Genomic DNA, 25,058 nt, shown 5'->3' with positions numbered 1-25,058 from the left:
ATCTAATAATAAATTAACAAAATATTCTCATATCCTGGTATGTTTTACAGTAATGACATCTGCTCTATTTTTACCTTTTTTTTTTTTTAAGCAAAGAAACAGAGGTATAGTTAAAGTGTCAACTTTTTTTTTTTTTTTCTATTCTGCTTGGATATAACCATTAGTGTCTCTCACTGCTTTTTGTTACTTCATCTTGGGTGTGACGCCTCTCTGTTGGGTTTGGGGAGCTGTGTCCCTTGGGCTGTGTCCATCGTGGCAGCTGTACTTGGTGACCCGTTTGAAATGCCGCTTGCTCTGTTGTTTAGGAGGAGCCGCGGGTGGTGGATACGCCCAGGTCATCCCCATGGAGGAGGTAAGACCTTGAAGAGATGCCGGTGAGCTATCACTGTGTCTCCTTCTGACATCTTGTCTCCGCTCCCATCCACACAGGCCCACAGACCCTCCTCCACGATCCCAAAGTCCTTAAGGCTCTGAAACCCCAAAATGTTTGCATAACTCACGCAGTGGCAAACCCTAGTATTGACTGTGATGAGCTATAATTATATGGATTTTGTATGTGCTACTTGGCGTGAATATTCACATACATTGCTGTAGAAAAATTTTTTTTGATTAACAGGTGCTGACCTAGCCCCTGCTTGGGGTGTTTTCCAAATAAACTACATGTAAATCATACTGCCTTCCTAAACTCCAAAATATTCTGAACCCTAAAACCCTGCTGGTCTTGCGGGTCTGGATGAGAGAATGTGGGTCTGTGCCTCTCTCGATCATCTGCTGTACTGCCGAGTTCACGAAGACTTCACGCTTCCCCTCTGTCAGTTCAGGCTCCAGTGTGTGCCTCGGCAGCACAGATACTAAAACTAGAATGACACAGAGAGGATTCGCATGGTCCCTGCACGAGGATGACACACAAATTTGTGAAGTGTCCCATTAAAAACGAAAGACTCCAAAATAAAAGAGTTCCAGAGGAAAATGGGCAAAAAGACCTGACGTTGTTAATTCCCACTTCTCTAAGAACTCCCCCTTCGTTCCGCATAACCTCTTCTTTGTCGCCTGTAACTAACCAGGGACCAGTTCTTTTCATTTCCACTGTCTGCATCCACCTCATCATTCAGGGCCTGGGCAATCTTCCAAAACCCAAATCTGAGCAGGTCACTTTCCTGTTCTGTCATTTCTGCCATTGCCTGTCACCCTCCAGCACAGCACAGGAGGTCCTCGTGGGCGGCTGCTCCTGCTTCCCTGTCCGCAGGTCCCCGCCTGCCTTCTTTCTACCGCGTCAAGCTCCTTACAGACTTTTTTTTTTTCTTTTTGAGACAGAGTTTTGCTTTGTTGCTCAGGCTGGAGTGCAGTGGCATAATCTCGGCCCACTGCAACCTCCACCTCCCAGGTTCAAGCAATTCTCATGCCTCATTCTCCTGAGTAGCTGGGATTACAGGCAACTGCCACCATGCCTGACTGATTTTTTGTATTTTAGTAGAGATGGGGTTTTACCGTGTTGGCCAGGCTGGTCTCGAACTCATGAGCTCAGGCAGTCCGCTGGTCTTGGCCTCCCAAAGTGCTAGGATTAGAGGCGTGAGCCACCGTGCCCAGCCCTTGCAGACTCTTTTCCTGTTCTCTCTCGGTTCCAGGATTTTCCCATGCCTGGAACATTCTTCCTTTTCTGTCCTCTTTACCCAGCTTAGGAGTTTTGTCAAGGTTCTTCTCTACCCCACAGACTCCCTCTGTGTTTATGGCTATCTGGTTCAGTTGGCTGTGGCGAGTCGTGGGCCTTTCTTGAGGTCTCAGGTCCCAGCATTGAGCAGAGTACCCAGCACATAGTAGGAACTCACTAGAAAGTATTTGTTGACTTTGTTAAAGGAATGGAAGTATTTACCCAGGGAGGTCTGAGTGTCAGGGAAGCTAAAGAGAAAATCAGTATAAACTTCAAGTACTGGGAGTAGCAGTGAGAAAGAGTAGTCCGAGGCACTGCTGAGAAAAATCGTCCCGGGCCTCAGGTCAGAATGGGGATGGGTACATTCACAAGCCAGACCCAGAACCAGGAGGCCAAATTAGAGGTGGCATACAAGGGGCATACACAGGGGAATGGCTCGGGTTTAGCCAGCAAATTGGAAGGACATTGGTGTCCCACTGGTTTAAGGCATCAGCTGTGTGGCTTGGAGGAGAGAGCTACTTTTTTATTTTATTTTATTTTATTTTATTTTTTGAGATGGAGTCTCGCTCTGTCACCCAGGTTGGAGCACAATGGTGCAATCTTGGCTCGCTGCAACCTCTGCCTCCCAGATTCGAGTGATTCTCCTGCCTCAGCCTCCCGAGAAGCTGGGATTACAGGTGCCTGCCACCATGCCCAGCTAATTTTTGTATTTTAATAGAGACAGAGTTTCACCGTGTTGGTCAGGCCAGTCTTGAACTCCTGACCTCAGGTAATCCACCCGCCTCCACCTCCCAAAGTGCTGGGATTACAGGCGTGAGCCACCACGCCTGGCCAAGAGGATTACTTTATGAGGGTGGAGTGGGCCAGACACACTCGGGCAAGTTTGTTCCTTGAAGTTGAGTGCCTCCAGTCTCTTCTTCGTCTGTATCCTCCCAACTCTGAGCACTATGCCTGACACTTAGGGGATGTTTGTTGACTGAGTGCCAGGCACAGACAATATGTACTGGACGGAACATAATAAATCACCGTAGGGGAAAATGTTAGAATAAATTCCAGATGGACTGAGGAATTGAAAGTGAAAACACTGTGACTGGAAGGATGAGAAGGAGCCAGCCTTGTGAAGAATGAGGGAGAGCATTCAGCCAGTGGGAACTGCTGGTGGGAAAGCCCTGAGGCAGGAAAGGGTGTGACCTGTTCAGGGAAGTGGAGGACACCAGGCTGGCTGGGGCCCCGTGGGCCAGCGGGAGTTGGGGGGTTGAGGTGGAGAAGTGTGCAGGCGCCAGCTTTGTTGGGTAATTGCAATTTGTAGCCAAGAACCTGGATTTTATTTGAAGTGCCAAGGTCAGCCATTGAAGGGATCTTGACAGATAACACAATGCAGATTGAGTTTTATTAAAATCACCCTCTCTTCTGTGTGATGAAGGGACCAGGGGCCTCTCAGTAGACATGATGAATCCAGGAGGAAGACTATGGAAGTAGCCCAGGGAAAGATGGCAGTGGCTTGGCCTAGGATGGGGTAGTGAGGATGGAAAAGAGGAAAAAACAGTTTAAGATTTGTTTGCTGATGTGTGCAGGATTAGATGTTAGGGGTGAGAAAAGGGGAGGATTCAAGGATGACATCCAGGGTACTGGCTTGAGCAACTCAGTAGACTCATTTGTTGAGGCAGAGAACAGGAGAGTGATGGTATGAGGTTTGAACTGTGTAGTGTGGGGTGTGGTGGAGGGTGGTAGTCAGAAGGAGGGAGTCAGTGTAGAGGCCTATGAAACATGCAGGTGGACATCAAGTAGATGGAAAGAAAAACTTACATTCCAGTTGTGAAATGGCCAAAGGGTTCAATAGAAACATCGGAAAAGAAATATTAACTAAATGCATATTCATCTTCACCAATCATCAAGTAAATAAATCTACATTAAAACCACTATCAGGCCAGGCACAGTGGCTCATGCCTGTAATCCCAGCACTTTGGGAGGCCAAGGTGGACAGATCGCTGAGGTTAGGAGTTGGAGACCAGCCTGACCAACATGGGGAAACCCCGCCTGTAATAAAAATACAAAAATAAGCTGGGTGTGGTGGCAGCCGCCTGTAATCCCAGCCACTCAGGAGGCTGAGGCAGGAGGATCACTCAAACCTGGGAGGCAGAGGTTGCAGTGAGCCGAGATCACGCCACTGCACTCCAGTCCGGGCAACAAGAGCGAGACTCCATCTCTAAATAAATACATAAATAAATAAATAAATAAATAAATAAATAAATAAATAAATAAAATAAAACTACTATCAGTTACCATTTTACTTGTCAAGTTGACAAAATTGGATTTTTCAAAAAAGTTATGATACCAAATTTTGGCAAAGAAATTGAAATGGACTCCCACACACTGCTGGGAAGTGTATGTTGATAAAAACACTTCTGGGAGAAGGGTAGAAATACATATTAAGTACTTTACCGTGCATATCCTTTGGCCCAAATAAATTCATTTTTAGTGCACCCTAAGGAAAAAATGAATATATGAGAAAATAGATCATTTTAAATTAAATATACCCTCACATAGTTTATAACATTAAAAAATGGGGGGATAATAATAGGACCTCAAGTTAACTATATTTTGAAGACTATTTAATGATGTAAAAATGCTAGCTATATTGAGAGTGGAAGAGCTAAAGTGTAAACTGTTATGGTGTTATGATTCCAACATTTAAAATTATAAATATATATTTATAAAATATATGTATACACATATGTAATTTTTCATGTTTTCTCCAGTTAGCATTATTTTATGTTATAAAGTAAAATTTTAACAAGAAAATATTTAACCTTCCAAGAAATTAAGGAAATGCAGCTTTAAAAAGAATAACACTTTGTCAACTATTAAATTATTTCTTAGTCTAAAAGTTACTTTATTTCTGAAGTAACTGATCTACTACTAGTGTTTTGTGGATGACACTTCATCCCTTTCAAAAAGCAATTTGGTGATATTATCAAGATCCCAATGGCCAGGTGCAGTGGCTCACACCTGTAATCCCAGCACTTTGGGAGGCTGAGGCGGGTGGATCACAAGGTCAGGAGTTCAAGACCAGCCTGGCCAACATGGTGAAACCACATCTCTACTAAAAATACAAAAATTAGCCAGGCATGGTGGCGGGCGCCTGTAGTCCCAGCTACTCAGGAGGCAAGAGAATTGCTTGAACCTGGAGGCAGAGGTTGCAGTGAGCCGAGATCATGCCACTGCACTCCAGCCTAGGTGAAAGAGCAAAACTCTATCTCAAAAAAAATAAAATAAAACAAAAATACTTCATCCCTTTCAAAAAGCAATTTGGTGATATTATCAAGATCCCAAGGGCCGGGTGTGGTGGCACACACCTGGAATCCTAGCACTTTGGGAGGCTGAAGCAAGAGGATCCCTTGAGCCCAAGAGTCTGAGACCAACCTGGGCAACATAGTGAGACTGCATCTCTACAAAAAAAACGAAAAGAAAGAGAGCTCTTTTAACCTAGTAACTACTCTCCTGAAAATATATTACTCATTAGCAATTAATTTTTTTACAAAAAGGAAAAGCTATTTGTGTGTATTCTTTGTAACTGTGGCATTCCTTGTAAAAGTGAACATTTGGTAGTAGCGTATGTATCCTGCCTGAAACTTTTGGTACATCTACCATATACAGCTTCTATAAATTATACACAAGATTATTATAGAAAAAGTTTTGTGAAAAAGGAAACTTGGAAGTTTGTAGGAAGCTGATTCTACACGTGATAATCATGTGTGCTCATGAGACTGGAAGGAAAATAACAAAATGAGTAGAGTCATGAGGGTAAAATACTTTATTTCTCCAAAATTCTGTGATATTTCATATTATTTTATTGTTACCATTTATTTTATGCCCTGCTTCATTCCAAAGTATATTTGATATGATACTGTTTCTAGATAATAAAACAAGGAAGAAACGTAAAGTGAGTGACTATAAGGAGATTCATTATTAAATTCATCAGAATGTTTTGCCTTAACCTGAGGATGGAAGAATTTATGATCTGAGCGATTGCTCAAAGGTTCTTTGTTGTCACGTGGAAGACTTTGACCTTGATTTTCTGATTTAGGCGTTCCTATAGACTCAGCTCATCATAGGGATATGTAATTTGCGTGCTATTTTATTCAGTCCTTAAATTCCACAGTTGTTTAAAACAAATAGGAAGATGTCTTAGCCGGGCACAGTGGCCCAAGAGCTCATTACCAGCTTAGGCAACATAGCAAGACCCCTGTCTCTACAGAAAATTCAAAAATTAGCCAGGCACAATGGTGTGCACCTATAGGCCCAGCTTACTCAATAGGCTGAGGTGAGAGGATTGCTTGAGCCCAAGAGTTTGAGGATACAGTGAGCTATGATAACGCCACTGCACTCCAATCTGGGTGACAAAGCAAGACCCTATTTCTGAAAATAAGTAAATAGATATCTTATTTCTCTAGTTCAACCTTCACTTGACTGGAGACATCCATGCCATCACTGCTGCCAATAACTTGCTGGCTGCCGCCATCGACACAAGGATTCTTCATGAAAACACACAAACAGATAAGGTGAGAAGGATGCCTTGCTAGCCATTTTGGGTATTGTATCCTGGAATTCCTGGATTCTTAAGGAGTTTGTGGAAAGATTTCAGGTGTCTGCAAACTCTGAAATGTTATTCAATTCAATTTTGTGATTTTTACATATGTCCCTATTTCCTGAGGAGAAGGAGCCATCGTTTGGTCAGATTCTCAAATGGGTTTATGGGCACTGCCAAGTTATTGGGAGAATTGTAGTGTGTTGTAAAAGCCGAACATTCTCTGAGATGAGGCCTTAGTTTTAAAGATGGTAGGTAGACTGGTTCTCTTCATTCTGGTCATAGGTCCAATCTCTAATCTATTCTAAGGGGATTGGACAGATGTCGTTTTTAGACTAATGTTATGTGGAGCTATTTTAGATGTGCTGAAAAGATGGCAGGGGCCCTTACTGGGCTTCATGTGCATGTAGGTTAAGAGTTAAACTACACCCCCAAAGGGGACAGCCCACCAGAAGCTAATTCCTCACAGACATGGGACATAGATAAAAGGGGTACTTTCTGGCATGTTTTACAACAAGGGTCCTCACTTTCTTAAAGTAGTTCCTTAGTGAGTCTTTGCTCCATAATCCAGATACATCTTCATTTGGTAGTTGTAGCGATATAGATCAAGAAATATATTTATGCCAACTCTTTGCAATGTGTGTTATTTCAGATCTCGTCAGTTTTATGAAAATGACAGAATTTAAGTCAACATTGTTTATATTAGCCCGCACATTTTAATAGGGTCTTTTATCTAAATAGTTTGGTTATAAATGCAATGAATTTTTGTCATATGCTGTGAATTGTCCAAGTTCATGGACGATTAACTTTTGTGTGGTCTCATTTTTGTTTTGTGTTTTTAGGCTCTGTATAATCGACTGGTTCCTTTAGTGAATGGTGTCAGAGAATTTTCAGAAATTCAACTTGCTCGGCTGAAAGTAAGTTTCCAGTTAGCAGTTCTTTAAAAACAAAAGGTCCTAGAAGCACATCAGAAAGATTGTCAAAGCCTGAAATTTTCAACTTGATTTGATTTTGGTTTTCAGATATCCTTTTGGGTGTTAAACTCTATAGAGACCGAACACTAGAGCAAAGAGAGCACAGTGTTCGAAGCCTGACTCCCTTCTACTCGAAAGAGCCAGGTGGACAAATTAATTAACCTTTTTCGGTCTCAGTTTCTTCATCTATGAAATGAGAGGACTGTTTTGCTAATTTATGAGTACCCTAGTCAACTGACAAGTTAGCTGGGCATAGGAGCACATACATACCTGTAGTCCAAGCTACTCATGATGCTTGCTTGTGAGAGGCTTGCTTGAGCCAAGGTTATAGTGCACTGTGATGGCACCTGTGAATAGCCACTACATGCCTGCCTGGGCAACACAGCAAGATCCCATCTTTTAAAAAAAAATAACAAATTAGGATTTTTAGTGAGTCCTTCTCTTTCTAAAGTGAAATATTTTTATGAAATTTGTTAAATTTCTAGGAAATTATAAGATAACCTTTGAAAACTCATCTATCTCATTTATGGTTTTGTGTTTTGTTGTGTTGTATTTTTTGAGACAGAGTTTTACTCTTTTTGCCCAAGCTGGAGTGCAGTGGCATGATCTCGGCTCACTGCAACCTCCGCCTCCCTGGTTCAAGTGATTCTCCTGCCTCAGCCTCCCAAGTAGCTGTGATTACAGACATGCACCACTGCGCCCAGCTACTTTTTGTATTTTCAGTAGAGATGGGATTTCACCATGTTGGCCTGGCTGGTCTCAAATTCCTGACCTCAGGTGATCCATCTACCTTGGCCTCCAGGATTACCAGCATGAGCCACTGCGCCCAGCCTCGTCTGCGTTTTTGTTGCAGCAAACACTACAATTATACTTGCGTATGCCATCTTAATTCTTAAAACCTGTCTTATCTTTTTTTCTGATGCCATTTGCTGCCTCTGGTCTTCTAATCATATTACTTGCTACTGGCTCTGTTTCAGAGACTAAAAAATAACCCTAAATGATATATGCCACTGGTTGGCATTAATGGTTTTAAAAATTCACCTCCTGCCTCTTACTGAACCAAGGTCAGTGTGTTGAAGTAGTGAGTAATTCCATCCTCGGCAGCTCTAACAACATGCAGTTTCTGTCTCACAGAACTTTTTTATGCTTCATCATTAAAAATCACTTTTTTTTTTTTTTTTTTTTTTTGGTGACAGTCTTGCTCTGTTGCCCAGGCTGGAGTGCGATGGCGCGATCTCGGCTCACTGCAACTTCTGCCTCACAGGTTCAAGCGATTCTCCTGCCTCAGCCTCCCGAGTAGCTGGGATTACAGGCATGCACCACCACGCCAGGCTAATTTTGTATTTTTAGTAGAAACAGGGTTCACCATGTTGGCCAGTCTGGTCTCGAACTCCTGACCTTAGGTGATCTGCCTGCTTTGACCTTCCAAAGTGCTGGGATTACAGGCATGAGCCAGCGCGCCTGACCCAGTTTAGTTTTGTTTTGTTTTGCTTTGTTTTGTTTTTTGAGACGAAGTTTCGCTATGTTGCCCAGGCTGGAGTGCAATGGCACAATTTCAGCTCACTGCAACCTCTGCCTCCCAGATTACAGCAATTCTCCTGCTTCAGCCTCCCAAGTAGCTGGGATTGCAGGCATGCGCCACTGTGCCCGGCTAATTTTTGCATTTTTTGTAGAGACAGGGTTGATCCATGTTGGTCAGGCTAGTCTCGAACTCCTGACCTCAGGTGATAGGCCCACCTTGGCCTCCCAAAGTGCCAGTTTAGTTTGTTATAAGGCTTTACTAATCATGGAGAAAATAAAATTAGAGGCATAATTTTGGTGACCCTTTGCTTTCTATTTCTTCTCAAACTTCTCGCCTTTTTTCTTTTTAATCATTAGAAACTGGGAATAAATAAGACTGATCCGAGCACACTGACAGAAGAGGAAGTGAGTAAATTTGCCCGTCTCGACATCAACCCGTCTACCATCACGTGGCAGAGAGGTGGGTGCTGGGGAGGTGCCAGCAGGCTGATGGCCAGGTGGGGAGGCGTGTTCGAGCCAAAGCTCTTAGATGAAATTCAGAAACTCACAGTTTGATCCTGTCCAATGGTCTTCCCAGCCTGTGCTTCATATTCCCACCATTTATTTCAGTTACTATTATCATACCACCCTCCTCCCTTATCCTTGCCTCCGATTAAAACAAAAATTCTGTTCAGGCTCAATCCCATCTACTCCTATGTCTTGCAAATTTCCAAGGAAAATTACCTAATTTTCTGTTGCTCTCTCCTTTGACCTCTTGTCTCTATATTAAGAAAAACCAAAAAAAATCAAACAACATTTTTTTAAAGATCACGCCTCCCTGGCTTTGTCCTGCTCCTCCACCCACCATCCTGCCGTCTTCCGTTCACTTCCTTACTGCCAGCTCTTGGCAGCTCTCTGTGTTTCCAGTGCTGGATTTTCCTCCAAATCTGATATGTGCTTTCACCCACTTAATGAGGCATCCCTCCACCACTTCAAATGCAGCTGGGTGGACTCCCCGTGAGCTCCCCACCACCTCGACTTCCCTGCTTCCCTCTCAGCTGTGACATCCCCTTCCTTCTCCCACACTGCCCTCAGTCTTATCACTCACTATGGGATGGGACAGAGGGAAATGCACTAAACGGGAAGTCAGGAGCCCTGCATGTGTGTCTCCCCCGCCACTGACTCACTGCATGACCTCGAGCAAGTCTCGTGCATGTTTTTGGCGTTGGAGATGGAGATGGAGATGGTCACATACGCTGCACAGAAACACGGCAACCACATTTTATGAACCCTACGTGGCTATAGAAATGTTCGATGGCGGGCCGGGCGCGGTGGCTCAAGCCTGTAATCCCAGCACTTTGGGAGGCCGAGGCGGGTGGATCACGAGGTCAGGAGATCGAGACTATCCTGGCTAACATGGTGAAACCCCGTCTCTACTAAAAATACAAAAAACTAGCCGGGCGTGGTGGCGGGCGCCTGTAGTCTCAGCTACTTGGGAGGCTGAGGCGGGAGAATGGCGTGAACCCGGGAGGCGGAGCTTGCAGTGAGCCGAGATCACGCCACTGCACTCCAGCCTGGGAGACACAGCGAGACTCCGTCTCAAAAAAAAAAAAAAAAAAAAAAAAAAAAAAAAAAAAAGAAATGTTCGATGGCATGGATCCCTGATCCTTCCTGGATTATTCTCATACTTGTGCCCTCATTTACCTCTTTATACTCACATTTGAAACATATTTATCAGATGCACATTTTATAGCAGTTCCTGACTAATAGATTACCTTGCTTCCATTTCCATCCCCCAGTTCAGAGGGTGCACATTAACAGAGATATCCCATTGTGATCAGAGGCCTCCGGTGGCTCCTCACATCCTGGGGGATACAGTTGCCATCGCAGAGCTTGGCCTTCAGGATACCCGCAGTGGCTTCCCTCCCTCTGCTCCCTGCCTGCTTTCTAGTCAGGAGGGCCAACCTCCATCCTGCTGCCAGCCCTAGCTGGGCCGTCTCCATCCTGTCTCCTGCCTAGGCCAGTCATGCCCTCCAAGATGTACCCAGGTCTTGTCCCTTAAGGGAGCTTCCCTTCTGGGAATCCACCCAGCCAGTCCATTAAGAATTTAGTGTTTTTCCACAAATCATGAGGTAGAGAGTCAAAGACCAGAGACTGAGCACTGGCTCTGCCATTTATGAGCTGCACAACTTTGGACAGACTGCTCACTCAGTTTCCTCATCTTTAAAATGGAATCATAATTCCAGCTGCCTTGCTGGGAGGCTTCACTGAAACATGAGCATCTTTTCCAGACCTGAAAGCTCTGCCCACACAATCATCAGAAGTCACTGTGGTGACAGCTGTACTGGGTAGAGTTTTTTGTTTGTTATTATTTTGAGACAAAGTCTCACTTGCTCTGTCACCTAGGCTGAAGTGCAGTGGCATGATCTTGGTTCAGTACCACCTCTGCCTTACTGGCTCAGTCGATTCTCTTACCTCAGCCTTACGAGTAGCTGGAATTACAGGCACATACCACCACACATTGCTAATTTTTGTATTTTTAGTAGAGATAGGGTTTCACCATGTTGGCCCGGCTGGTCTGGAACTGCTGACCTCAAACGATCTGCCCACCTCAGCCTCCCAAAGTGCTGGGATTACAGGCGTGAGCCACTGTGCCTGGCTTGGGTAGTTTTTTTGAGTGTCTTTGTTTCCCAAACTAAACGAAAATCTCCTTGGAAACTTTGTGGGGTTTTTTTGTTTTTGTTTTTGTTTTTTTGAGACAGGGCCTCATTCTGTCACCCAGGTTGGAGTGCAGTGGTGCAGTCTCTACTCACTGCAAGCTCCGCCTCCCAGGCTCAAGCGATTCTCCTGCCTCAGCCTCCCGAGTAGCTGGGATTCCAGGCACGTGCCGCAACACTCAGCTAATTTTCTTATTTTTAGTCGAGATGGGGTTTCATCATGTTGCCCAAACTGGTCTCAAACTCCTGAGCTCAAGTGATCTGCCTGCCTCGGCCTCCCAAAGTGCTGGGATTACAGACGTGAACCACTGTACCCAGCCTAGAAACTTTTAAGGATGTATTTTTCATTTTGAAATAAGTAATAACATTATAGAGATTTTGGAAATGTCTCAAAAGAATTTTAAAAACCTTGCTATACTAATAAAACTATTCATAGTTTTTTGTGTGCATCTAGTTTTTTGGTATAACTCTAGTTATAACTTAAGTGTATAGATTTTATATCCTACGAGTTTCATTCATTTATATCATAAGCATTTTGTATTTTGTTAGCTCTTTGTGGTAATGGCCATTTTAAATACTCTAGAATATTCCTTTGTGGATGAACCACAACTTACTTAAGCAAGGCTTAGTTCTTGAAAACACCAATAGCATTTTAAATAATGAACATGAATACTTTCAGCATTTTATTGAGAAGCCTACATATTTTCTCTGAAATTTTTTATAACTAGGAAGGTTTATTATTAAAATGTCATCCTGTCCAAAATGTATTGTCATCTTTTTTTTTTTCCAAGGCGTTTGTGATTTCGTGTTACTCTTCAAAACTTTTTTGGAGGTTTACTGATGATAGGAAAATCACGAAGGTGGAAATGAGTGTATTTTAAACCAAGCATATGGATGTGCTAAAAGAGAAAGTTTTATGCCAACTGGTATTCTTCGGTATCTGCTTCGGGGCTCCAGCCTGAGCAGTCATCAGAAACAGGGCAATGGCTTAGACATGGATCTTGGAAGAGAAAGGCTACATCATCTTTTATACCTGGGGCTGGTATGCAGTTGGTTTCTCCCTGGAGCCAGGAAGGACTGAAGTGTTTTGTGGTTGTGAATCACTTTTAATGGAAGTGACAACTTTACAAAATTTTTCCAGAAAAAGATTTGAATTCCATTATTGTTCAGGGCACTGAAGTAAAGAAAACTTTATTGCTGTGGACAAGCTACCTGGGTCAGAGGAATTTGGAATGACATTTAATAAGTAGTTTGGCTCTTATGACCATGAATTAATATCATCAAAAGAATTGAGAACATTTGCTAGTAGAGTTTTTTGGCTTAAACCTAGAACTAATGTAACCCTTGTGATGAGATTGGATCTTTATTTGATTTGACAACTAGAGCGGGACAGTCAGGGTACATGGTGGTGGGAGTGAGACCCTCTTCTCAGGCCATATGTATGTTGTGCCATTTAATGACCACCCCTTCCTTTCAGCCTGTGTACAAAATCTGATTGTTTCATCTTTTTTTTGAGACAGAGTCTTACTCTCTTGCCAGGGTGGAGTGCAGGGGTGTGATCTCGGCTCACTACAACCTCCAACTCCCTGGATCAAGCGATTCTTCTGCCCCAGCCTCCCAAGTAGCTGTGACTACAGGCGTGAGCCACCACACCCAGCTGATTTTTGTATTTTTAGTAGAGACGGGGTTTTACCATGTTGGCCAGGATGGTCTCGATCTCCTGACCTCATGTCATCCACCTGCCTTGGCCTCCCAAAGTGTTGGGATTACAGGCGTAGCCACTGCACCCGGCCGATTGTTGCATCTTATGCCTCATACCGAAAGTTTAAAGGCCTCATGTTCCTGGACTCAGAGTGGAACAAGGAACCCACAGACCGTTCCAGAAATGCTTAACATAAGCAGAAGAAAATGTAGACGTATAGCCATTTTGTTACAGAGCACAATTTTGCACAGATGAGCCTCTGCCTCTCCGAGCATCCGAGTCTCGGGGCCTCACAGGCTTGCCGTCTCTCCATCTCCCTTGCATGCCCATCTCCTGGCCGTGGACCAAGGGCCCACAAGCCTTCCTCAGCCTCAGGGAATCAACCATCAAGTGGCTGGTTCCTTGCCCCAACAGCCCTCTAGGGAATCAGTACCGTGTCTTCCACTGGAGCCGAAACAGTAGACCTGCCCCTGATTGAACACCTTGAACTGCCAGGCTCTCAGCCAGTATTGGCTGTTTTTTCAGCCATTAGGCATACTCTGGATGTTCCTTACGACATAGTCAGCACTGTAGTATAGTCAGCACTGTAGTACTAAAAGGGATGGTTCCAAGCAAAAAATAAGCAAACAGATCTCCCCCTGCTGCCTCCACCCCCACACCCACTGGCACTGTCCTAGCATGCCTTACATCAGAGGCTGGCACTGTCTTCGCTATATCTCTGTACAGCTGGCTCGGGACTAGGCACAAGTAGCCCCTCAATACATATTCCAGGAGTGAATAAGTGTTTCTTATTCCACCTTTAGTTCTATCGTTCAGAGACCAGGAATTCCATTCTGGATCACTAACTTAGGGTTACTTTCCAGTATCTTTCTTATGGACTGGAATTTAACCTCCACATTTCTTATGTGTCACTGATGCATCGCTTACCGGGCCATGTTAAAAGCACAGGTAGTCTTTGGAGGCCACTGATTCTAGGTGATCTTGCCAGACATTTTTTTTTCTTGTTTTCTCTTTGCTAAATAAAAAACAGCTGAATTTCTCTTGTTGATTTTAAAGAAATTTGATAAAAAGATCCCCTCAATCTGGTGCCAAGATCTTGTATACTACATAGCAGGAAAGATGTTTTTAGTTGATTGACTTTGCACCCCATGTACATCTTGAGAAGAATAGTCGTGGCTGACGATACTGTTGAAAAGCAGGCCTTTCATTTTATATATGCTCCGCTTATAGCTGGAAAACTCATAAAGAAGGTTTCTGTGTGTTTATGTGAGTGTCAGTTGGTGTTTGTGTGAGGGTGTGAGTATGTCTGAGTGTGTGTGAGAGGGAGGGAGCTTGTTATAAAGACTAACAACAGCTGAGTCAGGGAGTAGCCACAAGCCAAGAGGGCAAGCTGGCCTGCTAGTGCTTTGCGTGTGAAAGCAAAGGTTAACTTTCTTCATCCTACCGATGCCTGCAGTCCCAAATATGTAATTTCCATCACCATTTTCATCAGTGCTATATTGTATACATTGAGTAAAGTGGATCTAAATTGTCAACGTGGACAGCTTGTTATTTGAAGCTGCATAAATTAACAAAGTCAGTGTCCTGGCTTTGTTTTGTTGTATTGGTATTCACTAAACCAAACCTAATTTTCACAAAATGTAAATAACTGCAATTCTTGTTTTGTTTTGTTCTGAGAGACGGGGTCTTGGCCAGGTGCCTTGGCTCACGCCTGTAATCCCCACACTTTGGGAGGCCAAGGCAGGTGGATCACATGAGGTCTCACAGGAGGTCGAGACCAGCCTGGCCAACATGGCAAAACCCCATCTCTTCTAAAAATACAAAAAATTAACCAGGCAGGTGGCAGGCATCTGTAATCCCAGCTACTTGGGAAGCTGAGGCAGGAGAATCGCTTGATCCCAGGAGGCGAAGGTTGTAGTGAGCCGAGATCGCGCCACTGCACCCCAGCCTGGGTGACAGAGCAAGACTCTGTCTCAAAAAAAAAAAAGAGAGACAAAGTCTCACTTCCATCTCCCAAATGGGAATGCAGAGACACAATCATGGTCATTGCAGCCTCAGCCCCCCAGACTCAAGCAATCCTCCCACCTCATTTTTGTATTCTTTGTAGAGACAAGGTCTCACTGTGTTGCCCAAGCTGTTCTCAAATTCCTAGGTGATCCTCCCACCTCGGCCTCCCAAAGTGCTGGGATGACAGGTGTGTGCCACCACACCCAGCCAATAACTAAAATTCAAATAAGCCAGTGAAGAAAATAAAGAGAACTGGTGCTTGCTCTAATCACCATTGACTCCCCCCGCCACCCCCCACAATACTACTTTATTTACTTTCGCTTTTTAAAATTGTGGTAAAATATATGTAACATAATATTTTTTCCCCATTTGTAAGCACACAATTCATGGCATTAAATACATTCACAATGATTTTACTATTATCACTGTCTATACCCAGAACCTTTTCATCATCCCCAACAAAAACTCCTTATCCATTAAATAATTATTCCCCTCTTCTGCCCCTGCCTATTCTAGGTGCTTGATATAAGTGGATTCATATAGTACTTGCCTTTCTGTATCTGACTTATTTCACTATGCACAGTGCTTTCAACATCCATTCATGTATCAACATGACCTTCTTTTATAGCCGTATAATACTCCATTGCCTGTCTGTGCCACATGTTGTTTATCCATTCACCTGTTGGTCGCTTCCTCCTTTTGACTATTTTGAATAGTGCTGCTATGAACATGGATGTACAGATATCTGAGTGTCTCCTTTCGGTTCTTTCAAGTAATGCCAAGAAGGGAAGTTGCTGGTTGGGTTTTCTTTTCTTTTTTTTTTTTTTTGAGAGAGAGTCTCACTCTGTCACCCAGGCTGGAGTGCAGTGGCGCAATCTCAGCTCACTGCAAGCTCCGCCTCCTGAGTAGCTGAGATTATAGTGTGCCTCAAGTAATTCTCCTGCCTCAGCCTCCTGAGTAGCTGGGATTATAGGTGCGCACATGCCTGGCTAATTTTTATGTTTTTAGTAGAGATGGGGTTTCACCATGTTGGCCAGGCTGGTCTCGAACTCCTGACCTCAAGTGATCTGCTCACCTCAGCCTCCCAAAGTGCTGGGATTACAGGCGTGAGCCACCATGCTTGGCCTCTAGCAGATATTTTTTTGTTTATTTGATTCTTTCTCTGTGTCTACCCATTAGATGGTCAGTTTGGGGGAGCCTGACCGTTTCTCTTTTACCCTCTGCAACTTCCCGAGCGTCAGAACAATGCCAGACACATACCAGGTGGCTGGTCCATATTTGTTGACTGAAGAACTAATCTGTTCTCTTTCAGTACTGGATACAAACGACCGATTTCTACGAAAAATAACCATTGGGCAGGGAAACACAGAGAAGGGCTATTCCCGGCAGGTAGGTGGTACTTTCTTCCCTCTCTGTTCTTATGTTCATTTCCACCGGCTTGGGAGCTCACTCTTTGCCTTTTTTGTCTCATCCCCAACCTGTTGTGGCCAGTGGTTCTCTCACTGTTTCGGGCTCTCAGCAGGGCTGGGAGAGGATCAGAAGACATAGCTCCAGTGTCTTTTTACCATCTTTTCTATGTATGTTTATTTCATTTTCTTTTTTTCATGTATGTTTCCAATTGTGTTTCTAGGAAGAGCCACTCAGGGTATTCTTTGAATATAAATTCTTACTTATTTTATTGGGAACCCAGCCAGGTAATACTACGTCTGCATAACTGATAAATGAAAATCTCAGACACATTACTCAAATTTCATATATCAAGGAACAAACACCTAGTTATTAGACTTAATAGCATGAGGATTTTTTTAAAGGATAATGGCTTATTAATACAAAAATGGGTTATTAATAAAATACAGATAATGCAGAAGAAAAATTATGATGTCTGACTTCACTGTAATAGATATTGGATGTGCATCAATGGCACTTAGGGAATACAAATTAATGCCTATGATTTTTCATCCAGGCACAGTGGGCTTCTAAATTGTGTTGTGTTTTTTTTTTCTTTTGAATTGGTTAGAAACTATGCTTTTTAGTACAGTTTTAGATTTATGTCCTTTATGTTAAGTTTTTATTAGTGAAAAAAGAGTCACTTGTACTTTAATAACCAATCCTTACACCGAATAGACTTGGGACCTTTTGAAGTGTCTTGAATTAAAAAGTGAATATAGGTATTGGATTAAGAAGAGAAACTAAGTTCGTGGACCTCGTCTCCTCCCAGTCCTGCAACTTACACACACACAAACAGATTTCACATACCCATGCTAGCAAACTGGAATCATTGCCATGAAGTTTTAGAAAGTTCTGAAAAATAGAAAGATGAAATTAGATTGATGAATAAAAGGACAGCCCAAAATGTGGTGGACTTCCATCCTTAACAAACATTCTTGCTTTTCATGTTCTTAGCCTCTCCTGCTAAAGTGGGAGTTTTGTAAGAGCAGAGGTTATTCCCCTTTTTGTTTGCTGCTGTATTCCCTATGCTCAGAACAGAACTTTGTTACATATAGTCATAGGTGTTCAGTAAATATCTGTTGAACAAGTGAGTAAAATAAGTAAAAGACAATTTATGCATACAGAACTAAAATGCCAACATAAAAAAGATATTCATGAGTAATCATAAAACTGCAAATTGAAACAATGGAGTATCATTTACCTAGGAGCTTGTCAAGTGAAAATAGGAGGTACTAAATGCTAGTGAGGATGCAATGAAATGGGGGCATTTATGCAGCATCAGTGGGAGTGGAAATCCCTTTTGGATGAGTTTGTTATTACTAAAATCTGAAATGACCCAACAATTACAACTTTGGAACTAAAAATATTTTAATAAAAAGAAGAAGAAAATGTGTAACGTGCAGAAAAAAATTCTGTGTATTAGGATATTTGTTGTGCCATTATTTGCAGTGGTGAAAACTGGAAACAATCCAAACGTCCAACAGTAGGGATGGTTGCATATATTTAGTTTGCTATTTTGTCCCATGGGAGAGTTGAAATTAATAAATGTGTGTATAGGTGTCATGACATGAGTAGAGAGCTCTCATACACATTGGAAAGGCTGTAAAACCCATTTTAAAAATTCGAAGTAAAATACTAATAGTGTAAACCTGTTTATGTTAAGAAAAACCCAGCATGTTTACTTACATTATAGGCACTTACAACTTACTTGTGTACATACGTGCCTAGAATGAAAAGTAGAAAGATGGATACCAACTGTTGGCGTTAGTTGCCCGTGTAATGAAAAAGGCCCTTTCTCTGCATAGTTTTGTAGTGTTTAGGTACTGGAGAGATGGAAGATTCACAGTGGCCTTGATTTCAGTGCCTACTCTGTGCATTGTATTGACAGTTCCATTATGTATATTAGCACATTTCATTTGTAAAGCTGTTTACAAATGAGGAAATTGGGATGTTATGTTAAAAAACTTGCCCAAGGTTATATCTTGTGTTGCTTTGTGCATAGATATTTTTAAGTAAAAAAGGGTTATAGTGTATTTAAGAGCTTTAACTGCTTTTTATTTATCATAAGACTATAGTGAAGACATCTTTTTAGGTCAATAAAGGTAGACCTGTATCTTCATTTTTAATGGCCACATCATATCTCATAGAGGTACCGTAGTAGCTTCAACCATTTCCCTGTTAATGAACATGTAGAGTGTTTGCAGTTTCAGGCCATCACAAGTAAGCTGTAGGAAGTATACACATATATTTGTGTGTATACTTGTTGATAATATCCTTAGGATATTATTCCAGATGTGTGATTGCGGAGTCAAAGAGGATACAAATTTCCAATGTTGACATATGTTTTGACATTACCTTCTAGGAAATTCATATCAATTCACATCCTTGCCAATATCCCATATTGGCCTTTGTGTGAATGTGTGCTAAATCCCTCATTTGCCCTATTGTGATTATTATGCATTGCATACCTGTATCAGAATATTTCATGCAATCCATAAATATATACACCTACTATATACCTACAAAATGAAAAGGTAAATACTAAATCAATAAATGTATGATAATCTGATAAACAATAAAAATTTCATTTGTATCTTTATATGATTTTTGAAATATTTTATTTGCAAAACAAAAATGAGCAGCCTTCCGCTATGCATGTCATTTAATCGTTAAAGTGAATAACAGTGATACCTCAATTGACCCAGTTGGTTTCATTTTTTGTATGCTCAAGATGTGAAATTTTGTAATTGTAACAATTACAAATGAAGAGCTTGAATATGGATTATATATTATTCTTATTTACACAGCTAATATTTTAAGAATATATCTAGTCTTGTGTTTTATACAGAAAATCTCAGTATTAGTCATTTTCTCATAAGGACTGTTTATAATGGAATGGTAGTATAGAGAACCCTAAGTTTCATACATTGAAAAACCACTTATGTTTGGAATGAGTTATATTGAGAATGTAATAATTGAATATAGTTGTATTTGACTTTCAGGTAATATTTTTTCACTAAATCAGTGACTAATGCAATCTCAACCAGGAAGTAGCCAGAAAGTTCCTTATTTCCTTCATTTCCTTACTTGTCAGTGACGGAAATGGATAATAAAATGTCTCATAAGGTGATCCCACCAGGGCATGGCCATTCTCTCTCTGCGTAAGCTTGAACTTGTCTGGCTCACACTCCCCTTGGGAAGAAGAGAATTAAGCTGGGGCGTAATGAAGTGGTTCTGTCCAGAGAAACATTCCTAGTGGCTGAATTATGAGGAGGAGGAAGTACACATTCCTGTGTCCCTTTTATTTCATGTTGGACTTTGTACAACAATGGAGCCAGAGCCAAGAGATGGGAATAGGAAGTCCTAGAACTTTTTGCAAAAAGTCTCTGCTCTCTAGCTTTCACTGCTGAAAGCTTCAAGATCTGATGTCACCATACCCTCCCGGGCAGCTGAAAATTGAGTCTGTGCCACCAGTTGACTGGGGTGCCCTCCCTGCTGTGTTCAGATCCATCTCTGGGAAAGTAGCCTCACATGTAGGAAGCCAGCATCTTTCACCGCCCCTCATCTCTGCGCCAGACAGACAATGCAGCCTTCTTGACAGACCTATTACTAACGGGGAGGTGGTCCGTAGGCTAGTCATTAATTCATCTGATGCATATTGCATGTCTTCTGGGTTTCAAGCTCCATGCTGGGGATTCAGAAGTGAACCTGCCTAATATAGTCCCTGCCTTCATGGCGCTTGCGGTCCAGTGGTAGACTGATAATGACCACACTAGACTGATAATGACCACACTAGAACTGATAATGACATTAGTAATCAATTAAGTCTGAGACATGCTACAATAGCACACCATGTGGTAGTGCTGTGAGTACTAACAGGGGTCTAACAGGTAGTACTAACAGGGGTCCTAACCCAGCCCACCCCTTGCTGAGCAGAGCATGACAAAGAGCACATTGCCCGTGGGAGGCCATCCTAGGGAGCACCAGGCACGAACCCTGCATGGTCCAGACATGCAGAAAACTGATGGAATTGCATGCATGGCCTTTGGAGGGTAGACTCCCTGGGCCTGCGCTTGCTCCTTGACTGAAGTCCAGCTCCTTGTGGAAATGGCCATCCCATTGGCACTGTCACTGACTGCTACCTGTGTTTGGGCTGGTTCAGGCGCAGTTTGACATCGCAGTGGCCAGCGAGATCATGGCGGTGCTGGCCCTGACGGACAGCCTTGCGGACATGAAGGCACGGCTGGGAAGGATGGTGGTGGCCAGTGACAAAAGTGGGCAGCCTGTGACAGCAGATGATTTGGTGAGTATTTCCAACCCGGAAGCTTCAGGGAGTGGGCAGTCCTCGTTCTTTGTTACCAGAAAAAGAAAGGCTTTCTTCCTTTTCTCAGTGGGTGTAATGAAGATACAGAAAAAGTTTCTACACACATTTCTTTCCTCACAAGCATGTTTGTCTGACCGCTTCCTAATGTTCTCATAGTCAAACATGACATGCTTATACCTGGCTGCAACCAAAACACGTGAAATTTTTTTCAGGAGCTTTCCTCCGTCTTTGCTAATCCTGATCTCTGCTTCTGCCTGGGCTGGGGAGGAGTCATCCCCCTGCAGTCACTCGGCAAGTTTTTTAAAATGTACCTTCTATACCTGCCTGAAATTGAGGGCAAATCACCTTTTCAAGGAACAGAAAGAAGTGGCTCTGCTTTCATGAACAGGAAGGTAAAGTTAAAATTGGCACATTTCTGGCACCAGCTTGGCTTATTATTTAATTTGGGGCCTTAGATTTGGGTTTCTTATTATAAAAGCAAATCTCTACCTCAATCAGTCTTGCTTTTCTAGTTCCCCTTTGAGTAGTTGTGGTGCTTTCTGTAAAGCTTTCATGGAACACCGTTGCCTTTTTTAGTGCTTTTTCGAATTGGCACGCTAATCTTCTTTTCTTCTTCCTCTTTGTAGTGTAATAACAACCTTTCCTGTTAACTTTTTTTTTTGAGACTGTCTGGCTCTGTTGCCCAGGCTGGAGTGCAATGGCACGATCTCAGCTCACTGCAGCCTCTGCCTCCTGGGTTCAAGCGATTCTCCTGCCTCAGCCTCCCAAGTAGCTGGGATTATAGGTGCCCACCACCACACCCGGCTAGTTTTTGTATTTTTAGTAGAGATGGGGTTTCACCAGTTTGGCCAGACTGGTCTCGAACTCCTCAGGTGATCTGCCCACCTCAGCCTCCCAAAGTGCTGGTATTACAGGCATGAGCCACCACGCCCAGCCCTTAAATGTATTTTTGTGTGAGTGTATGGTAAAAATCTTGGATCTGGAAGAAACCCAAAGATTACTCTTTTCAGTTATCTTTTTAAATAAACTCTTTATTTATCTCTTTAATAAACTCTTTTTAGTTATCATTTGTGTTTCTTGTTTGCAAAAGGTACCTAATTTATTCAAATTGTGCTTCATCCAGTGGGAGCTATTGAGAGTTGGCCACCCATAGAAAATTGAGGGAGGATTTTAGGAACTGCTGAAGGTTTCTGCCACATGCATGATTCTGATATACCCTGGAAGAATGGTCTGAGCCCTCCTGAAGGGACACAGAGTGTGGAATGCTAGCAGCACACAAAGGGTGGCAGAGCTTGCCCTGCACGTGACAGCACAGGTGCTGAGATGTGTCCCAGAAAGATGAGCAGGTAGAAACCTACCTGAGACATCCAACAGAAACATCCCTCTTAACTTCCTTCCTCCTTTAGTTTTTTGAATCAGTTTATTTGGTTGGGAAGTGTAAGCAAGGATAGTGTGCAGAGAAGTAGGAAAACTGCTCTTCTTCTTCACCTGCTCTGCATTAGCACAACAGGACAACTCTCACTGAGCCTTCCTGTCCTGAAGATTTCTTTCTTCTTTTCTTTTTTCTTTTTTTTTTTTTTTTTTTGAGATGGAATCTTGCTCTTTTGCCCAGGCTGGAGTGCAGTGGCGCAATCTAAGCTCACTGCAACCTCCAACTCCCAGGTTCAAGCAATTCTCCTGCCTCAGCCTCCTGAGTTGCAGGGATGACAGGTGCCTGCCACCACGCCTGGCTAATTTTTGTATTTTTAGTAGAGATGGGGTTTTGCTATGTTGGCCAGGCTGGTCTCAAACTCCTGACCCCAGGTGACCCACCCACCTTCGCCTCCAAATGTGTTGGGATTACAGGGTGTATTTCACTATGCCCAGCGTGTCCTGAAGTTTTCATAGTGAACCATCTTCGTGTATGTATAATGAGTGGGTTGTATTCATATCATGTGTGTGTTATACAGTGAGGTAGATTTCAGTTATATAGGAATATAGTTAATAACAGTGTATTCCTGAAAATTGCTAAGAGAGTGGATATAAAGTGTTCTCACCACCAAAATGATAACCGTGAGGTAATACAGAAGTTAACTAGCTAGGTTTAATCATTCCACAGCATATATATACTTCAAAACATCATGTTATACACAATAAATACATACAGCTTTATCTGTCAATTTGAAGTTAAGGAAGAAAATAGATTGGATTTTCTTACACCTTTTAAATGATTAAATATTGTAAAAATAGAAAGCAATCACATGCGAGAAACATTTACTACTGTTGGTGATAAAAGTACAGGGAGAATGTAATGCACTTTGGAGTGATGAAGATTCTCTGGATGCTGCCACTGCATCTGCTAGCGCCGTGGCATACTGAGGGAAAATGTCACTGTCTTCCGATGCTATGTACAGCAAGGGATGGCACCCTGTTTTCCCCGCTAGAGCTACCATCACAGGCATTTGCTCATGTTATAGCCTTCCAATAACTAATATGTTGAAAACACCAAGACACCAGTTAAGGTCTTTACAAAGCGAGATGGAACTGGAAAAAAAAGAACAAAAGGCCGGGCACAGTGGCTCATACCTGTAATCCCAGCACTTTGAGAGGCCAAGGCGGGTGGATCATGAGGTCAGGAGTTCGCGACCAGCCTGGCCGATATGGTAAAACCCCATCTCTACTAAAAATACAAAAAAAATTAGCCGTGTGTGGTGGTGCGTGCCTGTAGTCCCAGCTACTGGGGAGGCTGAGGCAGAAGAATCGCTTGAACCCTGGAGGCAGAGGTTGCAGTGACCCGAGATCATGCCACCGCACTCCAGCCTGAGCAACAGAGAGAGATTCCATTCTCAAAAAAAAAAAAAAAAAAATGGAAAGAAAAGAAAAGAATGTGAATAGTGACATCACGTTAAAAAGTAATAATAAACTTTAGCCTTGTGGCCTTTTTTTGGCACATTTTTCCCGCTAATTCTCATGCATCATCCCTGTTCTCTCTCTTCTCTGTCTTTTCTTCATCCAGTAATAGAGAAAGAGGACTTAGGAGGAACCCGATCCAATACTTCCTAGGATTGGAAGGAAGCCGCCTTATTTCATGTATAAGTGGCACCAGCTTGACTATAGGAAGAGGGATAGCGTGAAGCCTTTCAGATCTAAACTAGAAAGCTTTCAAATGTGGTGGTTTGTTGAGTTATTCTCTCTCTGGAATGACTGATGTAGAGATGGTGAGAAATCAGAGTGGGTGATTTTAGACATTTCCCTTTACCCTACTTCATTCCCGCTCTGTACAGAGCCTTGTTTCTGTTCTTCACCTTATTTCTTTGAGCAAGAGTAAAGCCTCTGATTATGAAAACACACAGTCCATAAATTGCCAGTCCATTTTCTTGCACTGAAAGATTTGTTTTCTGGAAAATCTCATAAACACCATCAAGGAAGGTTTCGGAAGAAGGTCAAATGTCCTTCAAAATGCTATTTCCCTATCACCGTTCACATCTTAGTATGACTGACATCTGTTTTCAGCTCTGATGGGGAGGGATGGACAGAGACAGCAGCACTGTCCCCTGTGGCCCGGGGTTGCCTGTGGGGACGCCCACCCAAGAAGCAGGCTGGAGAGAAGCGCCAAGGGGTTAGCCATTGCCAGGATGATCTTTTGTCGGGACTCTAATGTTTTTCTCTCTCCTGTAGGGGGTGACAGGTGCTTTGACAGTTTTGATGAAAGATGCAATAAAACCAAACCTGATGCAGACCCTGGAAGTAAGTGGTTTTCTTCTTATAGTAATTGTTTGTATTAACTGAATTGCCACACAGTGTGAACATTTTTAGCCAATGTGAGGCAGGCATAGAGCACACCTGGGGCAACAACGTGCTTTGCAATCTCAGAAAGAGTGAGGATCTGGTTAGGAACCTGTATTAGTCCATTTTGACATTGCTACAGGGAACTACCTGAGACTGGGTAATTTATGAAGAAGCATCAGAATAACTTCTTGGCCAACCAAAAAAAAAAAAGTTTAAAGTATATTCATAGCTTCTTTAATATGAGTTATGTCTTGGCTTAATTGACCCGAGTAGAAACTTAGAAAGTCAATGTCTGAGGCAGGGCGTGGTGGCTCACGCCTGTAATCCCAGCTCTTTGGGAGGCCAGGGTGGGCAGATCATGAGGTCAGGAGTTCAAGACCA

General features: G+C 42.7%; 1 protein-coding gene and 1 non-coding gene across 5 annotated transcripts in view; both read left to right on the top strand.

Moving 5' to 3' along the window:
• The window catches only part of MTHFD1L (methylenetetrahydrofolate dehydrogenase (NADP+ dependent) 1 like), a 232,082-nt gene that overhangs the window by 70,799 nt on the left and 136,225 nt on the right, over positions 1 to 25,058 (top strand). For 3 of the 4 annotated variants that reach the window (XM_050786245.1, XM_050786246.1, XM_050786247.1), the window contains exons 13-19: positions 306 to 352; positions 6,103 to 6,210; positions 7,079 to 7,153; positions 9,089 to 9,191; positions 16,449 to 16,525; positions 20,748 to 20,888; positions 24,567 to 24,635. In XM_050786245.1, the coding sequence (XP_050642202.1) occupies positions 306 to 352; positions 6,103 to 6,210; positions 7,079 to 7,153; positions 9,089 to 9,191; positions 16,449 to 16,525; positions 20,748 to 20,888; positions 24,567 to 24,635 (620 nt within the window). Of the gene's footprint in view, positions 1 to 305; positions 353 to 6,102; positions 6,211 to 7,078; positions 7,154 to 9,088; positions 9,192 to 16,448; positions 16,526 to 20,747; positions 20,889 to 24,566; positions 24,636 to 25,058 lie in introns of those variants that run through there. The other variant, XM_050786249.1, reaches the window with a different exon arrangement.
• LOC126953999 (U6 spliceosomal RNA) lies at positions 830 to 934 on the top strand. The gene has a single exon (XR_007725464.1). It is a non-coding gene; the product is annotated as a U6 spliceosomal RNA (small nuclear RNA).

The sequence above is a fragment of the Macaca thibetana genome, chromosome 4 (genome assembly GCF_024542745.1).
Source record: "Macaca thibetana thibetana isolate TM-01 chromosome 4, ASM2454274v1, whole genome shotgun sequence".
NCBI classification, from domain to species: Eukaryota; Metazoa; Chordata; class Mammalia; order Primates; family Cercopithecidae; genus Macaca; species Macaca thibetana.
Note: the sequence above shows the minus strand (reverse complement) of the source record. Positions and strands in the feature narration are given on the sequence as shown.